Source organism: Ptychodera flava, chromosome 15 (assembly GCF_041260155.1).
Source record: "Ptychodera flava strain L36383 chromosome 15, AS_Pfla_20210202, whole genome shotgun sequence".
In the NCBI taxonomy this organism is placed as follows: Eukaryota; Metazoa; Hemichordata; class Enteropneusta; family Ptychoderidae; genus Ptychodera; species Ptychodera flava.
The window spans coordinates 3983639-3994121 of NC_091942.1; the positions used below are offsets into that span (position 1 = coordinate 3983639).

The window sequence follows — 10483 nt, forward strand, 5'->3', positions numbered from 1 at the left end:
CAGTATGAGAGAAATTTGTTATCAACACATATGGCTTATCACTCATCATCACATTGTTCCATGCAGACATCAGCATTATCTTGTAAAACAAGCTGGATGAACAGGAATCACTGATCTTATATGGGGCAGATCAACTTTGGTAGCTGACAAATTCTATTTCATCCTGAGCAGGTGATGACAATATATTTTACAAAATCAGATTTTTATTTGAAACGAAACATTTGCTAAATCTGAAAAAGGGTTCAGCAGAATCGGATTGTGTTTCCAGTTTCCTTGCATGGCAACTTGGTTTTTTGACTGTATAAATTCATCTCACTTCTCAACCCTAACTATGGTGAATTAATACAAACTATCACAGAGTGCCTATTGCTAATTGTGTCAAGTAGCTGCAGACACTTTCTACCCTAGGAAATTAATTTTGGCTGACACTGATACTAAGGTATGAACCCAGGAGATTTGTCTGGATTGAACTTTGATGTCTTGAAAAATACTTGAAAATATACGAAATACTCTGAATAATGGCAGGCAGACATCAATGGGCAAGTACAGAGATATTGATCCTCTAATATGATATAATTTTACACATGACTGTCACTATGTTCTTTCTGTGCTTTGACAGCAGTATAGCCTTACAATGAAAATGCTTCATATCAGCACAAATTTACATTGTTCTGCAACAGTTGTTCACACACACAGTTTTTCCACATCCATATTGATAGCTCTTCCGTAGGTTTGCACTCATGTCCTTGATAGTGGTCTTCTCAACCTTGGATGAACTTCATCAGCATTTTCCGCAGGTCATCAGGTGCAAGGTCGAGAGGTGTTTTGTCATCCTGTGAAAACAGACAGAAATAGACATCACCATGATCCAACTCTGGCTATGTTATGTCTGAGGACTAATCAATGATTTGTCCTGTAACTGCGGCTGTAAAATTAAATTTTCGGGGAAAAGGTACAGCCACGATTCAGAAGTAATCTGTACCTTGGAAAGTTAAATGTAATTCAGTAAGGGCATTCGACATATTATTCAATGATTTAAAGTTTTGGATAAAACATCCAGATTGATAAATTATTAAGAATTTTAATAGGTAGGATCACCGTGTACTGTGAACGTTGAGGGCGCTATTTAAAACTAATCCCAGGTATTGATGGAATCACACTGCTGGTCAGAGGAAAGTACCTATGCCCAGTCTGATTCTGCTGCTGTAAATAAACAGTGAAACTCACAGAAATTTGCCAAAATAACTTTGCTTTTTAAAAGTATTGTACATGGAAATCATTGTGCTAAAAATCATAAAGCTATCTGAAAATTCAATCTTTAATGAGATGCAATTTGCCAGCCACACCTGATCAGGAAGGGCGCCTCATGTGAAGGGGTGCTTCTTGTTGCAGCAGAGCAGGAAAATGATTGGGCCAAGCACTCACCATTGGAATCTAAGCACCTAGAACACTGAAAACTCACCTTGTTCATTGTGTGTAAACTTGCATCAGCTCCCAGAAGCAGTTTGACAACCTCTGTTCTATTTTCATCACACGCCAAATGTCTGCACCAGTGAAAACATACATGAAGTGGACTTTATGATAAGCGTATCTTCTTCTCATAATCATTTTTTTTTTCAAATTGATTCTGTCTATTAATTCACTTGCATGTACCTGTTAAACTATTTCAGTGTTAAATTAGAGGTACTTGATTGTACACACTGCCAACCAAAATTTTACAACCGACTTATACACAGGTCCACGGAACGTTTCGTAGATCGTCGTCGGATGGAAAGTGACTGACACTGTGAGGCCGAAGGCCGAACCTCGGTACTGTATAAGAATACAAGGTATGTCACGGAAAAATCGACCGGTGGCCCGAAACAAACGAAATAAAGCATCTACCTCAAAAAAATTACATCGACCGGTCGGAAATACCTTCAAACTTTCAAATCTTTACTCTGGTTACAGAATTCTTTCAAATCTGCCAGTTATGAGCGATAATTGACTGTCCGGCTCGCACTTGCATTGCCACTCCACCATTTTGAATAGCCTTTGCGAGTGGACGAGTGACCCCGTGACCCCACAACCGCTAAATTCAACCGTTAACCGTTAGGTAAATTTCATACTGTCAGTGAATACAACTTCAGCTATCTGGCAACAAGGCAATCAACGCAAACCATTGCCTCGGCAGCGTGATGTTCAAATCCCGCCATCTGACATTTGTAAACAAACTCTTCACGGGGTCACTCGTCCACTCGCAAAGGCTTTTGGGAGTAAAAAAGCTATTCAAAATGGCGGAGTGGCAATGCAAGTGCGAGTATTCGCCGGACAGTCAATTATCGCCCATAACTGGCAGATTTGAAAGAATTCTGTAACCAGAGTAAAGATTTGAAAGTTTGAAGGTATTTCCGACCGGTCGATGTAATTTTTTTTGAGGTAGATGCTTTATTTCGTTTGTTTCGGGCCACCGGTTGATTTTTCCTTGACATACCTTGGTATTCTTATACAGTACCGAGGTTCGGCCTTCGGCCTCACAGTGTCAGTCACTTTCCATCCGACGACGATCTACGAAACGTTCCGTGGACCTGTGGACTTACACAGTCTTCCTATGCATGATCCTCAACCAGAATCTGTCTTCTTGTCTGTTTTGAGTAAAAACTCTTTTTTGCATGGACTTGTCGAAAGAGGTATTGCATATTTAGATTTCACTTTCAAAATAGTGGAGAAACAAAGTGACAATTATTGTCTCCTTTAGGTGACCTTTGCAATGTGGTAAAGCCTTCTTGGCACCCAAGAGTTCAAGGTAATGAAGGGATTAAACAAATTGAAACAAGGTGATTTTTCATGTTGTTATGAACGACACTTGGCAGGTTTTGACAAAATCCCTACAGCTTACACTGCAGTTCCTATAAAATTACTGATCAAACTTGAAGAATGGACTCACAGTGGGGTGTTTCCCTCAATGTCTTGTGCCTCCACTGGTGCGTGTTGCTCTAACAACAGCTGTACTATCTTACGATTGCCCTGTGATGCTGCCCTGTGTAGCGGTGTGGCACTCAGCCGGTCATAGCAGTGGACGTCTGCTCCATGTCCCAGTAACGTTTCTGTCACCTTCAATTACAGCACACATCAAACTCTGTCAGAATCACATAAATTGCTTTGATATTAAGTATTCTATTCCTGATCCAACCTTTGAAAACACCAAGTGCTGTCATTGTACTTGTAATATTAAATAGTGTTGTTGACATTAAAAGCATCATGTGTATTGTACAAGCACACATACCTGCATCTACCATATGGGCCAAGAATGAGACGAACAGTTTTTGACGGCTATAGATATTAGCATGTATTTCTATTCTGTCAGATGCACTGTCATATTTTGTCATCTGTTCTATCCATGGCAGTTGCTGAAGATTATGGCTGTTGACCAGTGGCAATATCATCATATCCTAAATTCTGATCCATTTACTAACTCTTCAAATACACGACTGACAAACATGATGATGTCAATGACGCTCTTCACTTACCTCAATTCTGTTCCTTGATGCAGCATAATGCAGTGGTGTCTGTCCAGTTTGGTTGGTGACATTCACGAGAGCATTCTTGCCGAGCAGAGCTATAACTATCTCCTGTCTCCCTGCTGATGCTGCAATGTGGAGGGGTGTCCACTCAGACTGTGAAAAGAGACATTGTGAAAAAGATATCTTACCATTACTGTAATCAATTCAACTGCTCTAATAATAAGTCACCATAGACTGCTGGACTATTTTCAACCAGGGACTGTGCCTGTGTGTATATATGAGCAAAATTGGACATCATATGGTGCGCCCTCTCAGGGATGGACCATTATGACATGGGAGGGATTTAGACAAAAACAGAAAAAAGAATATACAAAAAAAATCTCTTCAAAAAAATTTGACATGCTTTGGTTGGATACTGTGTGCAAGACTAGACAGTAAAAAGTATAATTCTGGGTAAAAATAAATAAATAAATGGTATACTTACTCCTGGATATAGATCAAATCTTTGAAAACAATATCATGTGCTTGTTCTGAACACCCAATAACCAGATCTGTCCATGCAGGCCTCCACATCATCTGAATAAATTACTCTTTTACACATGCTACTTTACATATATAAATCATATTGGAGTCAATCCGGGGAAGTTAAGAGAACTTTCCATCATCACAAATACCTTGCCTACAGTTTAAGTAGGCACTTTGATATTACAACTATATGCACAAGTTTTCATGGACTTACATCATCCCCTTCGTTCACAGGTACTCCTAAATTTAGCAGATAGTCTACGATTTCTTTGTGTCCTGCTGCAGCCGCCCAATGCAATGGCATACGACTGCTCTGAAATACAGACAGACATAAAACAATGATGAAAGTACACCTTTGCGCCAAGAAACTTCAGAGATTAATTTTTTCACTACATATTCATTTATATTCAGGATACATTTGTTGCTGAAGTTTAAGTTCAAACATTTGCTTGTTTTATCGTTATTCAAGTTTAGACCGCTTTGCTTTGAATCCATATGTACAGTAACACAGATACATGCTTTTCCCAACATTTATCCCCAAACAAAGTTTACAGAACTTTGACAATAGCTAAAATTCCACTGCCGAAGACAGTCAGTCATTGGCAGTTTACTCACAATGAGGAACTGTGCACCTGTGACTGAACCAATAGCGAAAAAGGGGTACAAACATTTGTGAACACGTAAAGTGTGAATTACAATATAAAATGATGAATAGAATCAAAGAAAGTTACAGAGATGATATTTTCGAGAAACTGATTGCGAAGAATAATTGTAAACAAAGACACGTGTGTTTGATGTGCACTGTTCAAATTCTGCAGAGTCATCTTGTTCAGTGTTTATGAAGGAAGTTTCACACTATGCAAGTACACGTTGCATGCATAATTTCGCTCTTTATGTACGCTACCTGATCTTTCTTTGTTGCAAGATTCTTGTCTGCTTCGATTTTCCGCTTAAAGATTTCGAAATGGCCATCGTACGCTAACTTGCAGATCTCCACCTCCGACATCTTTGGATCGTTCGCTCTGCGAGTGCCTCAACTTTGACCCTTTGACTCCCTAGGAAAGCCATTATTGATGCAGCCCTGTGCCCGTTGACCTCGATCTTCAGACATCATTGGTGTACTTTTGAAGTTTATAATGAGAATTTAATGATGAACTATCAGTTTCGTGATTTGTTAAAGAAGTGTTTACAATCACCCGAAACTTGGAGAAAAATATACGCGTGTACATCCCCTTTCTTCTGAAATAGAGGGCGCACTTGTAAATCGCAAATAAAGTTGACAACGACAACTGGCGACTGTATTATTATTATTATTGTATTATTATTTCGTACCATTTCATAAAATAAAAAAAACTGACATAAAAATTTTAGGGTCCCCTTCGAGCACCCCATCCTGAACTTGAAATCTTCCTGCATGGTAAGAAAAATTGAAGGTCCTCCCAAATTGCCCATTCAGCCTAAAAATTTATTTGATTTCATATTGAATCCAAGCATGATGCGTTAAGTGAATGAAACTCATGATAATCTTTGTCATTATCACGTCCACTATTGATGTAACTACTGATATTTGAATGACTGGAAATCTCATTCAAGTACCAAGTGTTTATATAAAGCAGCTAAACTGGCAGCACAAAATTAAAATCCAATAAGCACTCATTTTGATACACATACATTGTTACTCTCGTTCTCAAGTCGTTTGTCACATAAGTAAGATATGAATAAGATATATATCTGACGTTGAAAAAGTAACTGTTGGTGTGCCTCAGGGATCTGTATTAATGATTTACCACTGACTTTGTGTAATTCTAACCAAGAAACTATTTATTTATTTATTAATTTATTAATTTATTAATTAATTAATTAATTTATTTATATATTTATTTATTTATTTATTTATTTAGCCGTGTACACATGCATGACATTGGCATAAAATGGAATACAGAACAAACTTGAATTAAAAGCTTGAAAAAATTCACAAGAAAGATGAAATAAGTCATCTCAAAATTACTTTTTATAGACTTTCTACAGCTCATTAAAGAACTTTGCAGTGAAATGCACAAAATAATCATCGGAACAAGACATGTATTTGAAGAAGGACATCTTGTCAAAATGTTTTAAATGAGCCTGAATATCAAAAACAGAATGACAGTAGGTATCAGACCTTGTGCTGGTGTGCTTTGACAAATCATAATACAATGAAATTCATCTCCAACATCACTTTTGCATAAAGTACGAAGTCTATGGTGTCTAAGAATATTCTTATAACGATCGACTTCAACTAAGAAAATATGATTTGAAATTCTTGTTCTTGTATGCTACTCTTCGATCAAAGGGATTTTTTAACAAGAGACAGATACTTCTCATATTTGAAAACGGTTTTAATCTTACAATAAATATTTAGTTTTTCATTACTTTCTACGGCTTTCTTCCAGAGATCAACAACCTTGCTTTCAAGGGATTTTTACTCCCTAGTAACTCAGTAGACAATTTATAATTCTTTATTCCCATTAAGTGCGAACGACCACAGAATGCAAACACTGATTTAACAAAGTCAAAAAATGTAGATAGACCATCTCATGCAATTTGTGTTTTCAAGTTCAAACGCTGCAGCAAGGAAACTATTATTTTTAAGGCTTTCTAAACAACCCAATATTTAATCACGTTAACGATAGTGCACAGCAAAAGTGGAAGACGCCCACGTTTTCCTAAACAGGCATGGCTGTATGCACGTTTATTGACACTAAGAATGTGTCTTCATGCCTTCATCTACACAATCTAAAATTCACCTTCAGGGTTCAGAAAGTAATGACCAAACCTTTTTTAACTTACCTTTCTAAATAAGCATCCCCCCTCTAAAACCTCTGATCCATACAATAACACTGGTTTGACTAGAGAGGGTCAAAAAGAGGCAGTTGTACCGCCACTGGTGTCCCACTTTGAGAGTTTAAAGGTTTACATAAAAGCAAATAAAGAACGCAGAAAGCCTTCCTTTTTTAAAATTTCCAGATGGGATAAAAGTGATACCCAAGTAAGTATACGAGGAAACAATATCTAGTCTCTTATCGTAAATGTAAACATTATATTTATGTGGATTAAAGTTTGCATTGAAGACCATAATCTTTTTTGTTTTCTTGAAACTTAATGATAAAGGTCACTTATTGCAAACGGATTCAAGCAACTTGAGTGAGTGCTGCAAACCATGCTGTGAGATTGATAACAATACAATATCATCTACAAACATAAGAATTGGCAGTTTTTATCAAGCAAAACAGGAGTATCAATACATTTGTTATGAAATAAAGTTGGCAAATCATTTAAAAAATAAATTAAATAAAGTGGGACTGAGATTACAACCTTGCCTAGTACCAACATGTGAACGAAATGAATTGGTATAACCAGATGATAACTTGATAAATGACTTGACATTATCATACATGCACTTTACAATATTCAAAAACTTACCTTGTTTTAATAATTTATAAAACAACTCTAAATGCCAGACACTGTCAAAAGCTTTCTGTAAATCTACAAAGCATGTAAACAAATGCTTGAAGCTACCTTGACGTTTGTAACAATCACAGATTTTAAAACAAAAATGTGATCTGATTTACGACATCCTTTTTGACAACCAATTTATTCGCTGATGCAAATTTTGCTTTGAATAAAACTGTTAGCTCTCGTTAAAAAAAGTTTTCCTGCACTGCTGCTACGGATAGTAATACCTCTGTAATTTGTATGAGAGGTCATCTTCTGGTCAAGATTTGTAGACAGGCGCTATATACCCTTCGGCCCACAAAGTTGGAAATAACTCACAACTCAAAACAGCATTAAAGATGAGTAGAGCTTGGATTAAAATAGCTGAGACGCTCTTAATCATTTCATTTAAAATTCCATCATCAGCACAGGATTTGTCTGATTTCAAGGATCTAATAGCAGTTAACACTTCACTGGTAGAAATTTTAGAGTCAAGAAGTTCATTACTATAGAACTCAAAACTACTAAATAGTCTCCTCTTAATTTTTGCTTCAAAATCAGCATCAAAATGTTGAGAGTGCATACCTTTTTGTGCAAGTGAGTTAAAATTGCCTGAACCATGACATGTATGCTGATGACGAGACTCTCCTTTAATACGTCTGGTATTTCACTTGTCAATGTTAATCAGTCGCTCCAAAACGACGCCACTTCAGTTAACGATTGGGTAATTAACAATGGCATGGTCATCAATGAAGGCAAATCGAAAGCCATGTTGGTTGGGTGTCGTCAAAAACTAAAATATGCTGACACTATGGGCTATAGACTTGACATTGCCATTGATTTGAGTAATATCTGTAGTGTTTCATTTGAGTAGATTTTAGGTGTTACATGAGGCAATATTATTGGTTTGGACAAACATTTTGACAATTTATGTCTTACTTTGAGTAAGATTTTTTAGATTCATTCCATGTCACCTCATAAAAGTTCTGTATTACGGTTTAATTCAGTCAGCTATTGATTACTGTTGTGTAGTTTTGGGAAATACAATTGTAAAAAAATATGAGAGAGTACAAGACGGAGCAATGAGTTCTTCTCAATGTTGATCTACCTCGACCAATTCACTCATTGAAGCAGCCAGTGTTTTTTCTGTTATCCGCATTTTTTATTTCACATGTATTTTAGTCTACAGATGTCTTCTGAATACTACGCAAACGTAGCTCTCTGAGAAAATTGTACCATTAAAGGTATACAGTCACCTGTAATCTAAATATGCCCATATATGGTCAAGGGAGCGTTCCTTGGTATTCAAAATACCCATGTGAGGGTGCTGTTTCAAAAAGCGGCCACCCGCTTAAAATCTGTGATTGGTTAGATTTTCTCTTTCCATGGTAATTGTGGCAAAATTGGAACAGGTGACAGTATACCGTTAAATAATGTTCATGGATACCAGACACGCTCTGCCTCTACACGTAAAGTGCTACTCCCTCTACTCCGTACACAAACAGGCCAGAAGACGTTTTCTATGCGTGCTTCAAGTTTCTGTAATTCGCTACCCAATGATGTTCCTTGTAGCCATAATCTTGAAATTTTTAAAGCTCGACTGAAGTATTTTATTACGGATAATACAGACATTTAGGGATAATATGAAGTTTGATTCTTTTATGCTTTGTTATTTTGTTATGTTTTGTTGGCTTTTAAATTCATTGATATTTTACCATCTTATTTGATTTTAATTTCGTGTATATAAGTAAAACCCAGTGGGAAATTACAGCCTTATTGGATAATTATACCTCGATTTGAGCATGTAAATGGGTAATGTGAAATAAATAAATATTTCAAATGTTTCAAATGGTTCCGACAAAGGTAGTACACGCCTCAAAAGTGAAAGACTCAAACTTTTGCTCAAACTTTCCTCGGTGAAACTTTCAACCATTCTAATACCAAATAAATAATAAAAATTGGGGATCATCGTGCAGATTTTGGTAATAGGAAAGCAAATTACCTGACATTTACCGATATTTGTGACAAAACATTACTTTAATATCATGAATTATTATTACTTTTTTCGTCACAATTTGAAGAAGTCACGGCAAAACTATCCCGAGCAGCTGTGTACACGCATCTTTACATGACCAACGTGATGCTTACATGCAAAAAGAGCCTGGAAATATAAACTTATGTATTCAATCATTCATTCATTCATTCATTCATTCGTTTATTCATTCATCCATCCATCCATCCGGCACCCGTCCTAAGTGCATGATTTTACTTGTAAAGGACTGGAATATCGACAACACAGCTTATAACAAGCACTGACGTTGTTGACATGGTATTTTTTACCAGACGTACTTCAGAGTGAATTTCTTAGTGAAAGTTAAAGGGGAAGAAAATATACAAGCCCTAGGTGCTAAATGTAAAGCCATGAAACTCGACTTTATATTTCATTGCCACAAAACACATTACGAATTATCAATTTAAAACAAAATGACAAATATACGTAACATCAGTGCCGGTAGATCTGAGAATACAGTGTCTGTCTGCACTGTGGGTGCATTCAATCGATTAGCAGCTCAAAGAAAATCTTCATGATACTGGCACAAAAATGTTAAGTCGGAGCTGAAGAACTGCTGTTTGACATTCGCCCTAGATGTGACAATGCTGAAAAAAACATTCAACAATGCAACCACTCTGTCTAAATGTTATGAAGGGTTGGTGTTTGCGCAAGATTTGTTGTCAACGAATATTGCTGACTGAGTAAACAGTAGCGGTTGCTAACTTAAGTTTTTCGCTCGGTGTTATGTTCATATATACGGTGAGTCCGGAGCAACTAACAAGGCCGGAGTCAGCAACTGTTTATTCATTGCTTCACATGCATAAGTGTAAGTATTTCGGAAAACCTAGTGCTCGCTCTCACTGAGTTCATTCGATAATTCCGTCTGATATTAGAAGCTCTTGGGACGCCATCTAGAGCTTGAATAAAC

At 36.8% G+C, this 10483-nt stretch overlaps 1 protein-coding gene across 1 annotated transcript; it reads right to left on the reverse strand.

Moving 5' to 3' along the window:
- Window positions 1-185: 185 nt before the first annotated feature.
- LOC139150928 (26S proteasome non-ATPase regulatory subunit 10-like) lies at window positions 186-5091 on the reverse strand. The gene is made up of 6 exons (XM_070723411.1): window positions 4933-5091; window positions 4243-4341; window positions 3510-3656; window positions 2927-3093; window positions 1463-1544; window positions 186-833 (listed from the first exon to the last, which is right to left on the reverse strand). The coding sequence occupies exons 1-6, from the start codon at window positions 5032-5034 to the stop codon at window positions 762-764; spliced, it is 669 nt and encodes a 222-aa protein (XP_070579512.1). The 5' UTR covers window positions 5035-5091; the 3' UTR covers window positions 186-761.
- Window positions 5092-10483: the final 5392 nt, after the last annotated feature.

Excerpts from the sequence above, each read along its gene's own strand:
- LOC139150928 (XM_070723411.1), bottom strand. The coding sequence starts at position 5,034 with ATGTCGGAGGTGGAGATCTGCAAGTTAGCGTACGATGGCCATTTCGAA. Across the intron at positions 4,342-4,932 it reads TTGCAACAAAGAAAGATCAG|AGCAGTCGTATGCCATTGCA; the intron begins GTAGCGTACATA and ends TCTGTATTTCAG. Across the intron at positions 3,657-4,242 it reads CTGTGAACGAAGGGGATGAT|TCTGAGTGGACACCCCTCCA; the intron begins GTAAGTCCATGA and ends CTCTTTTCACAG.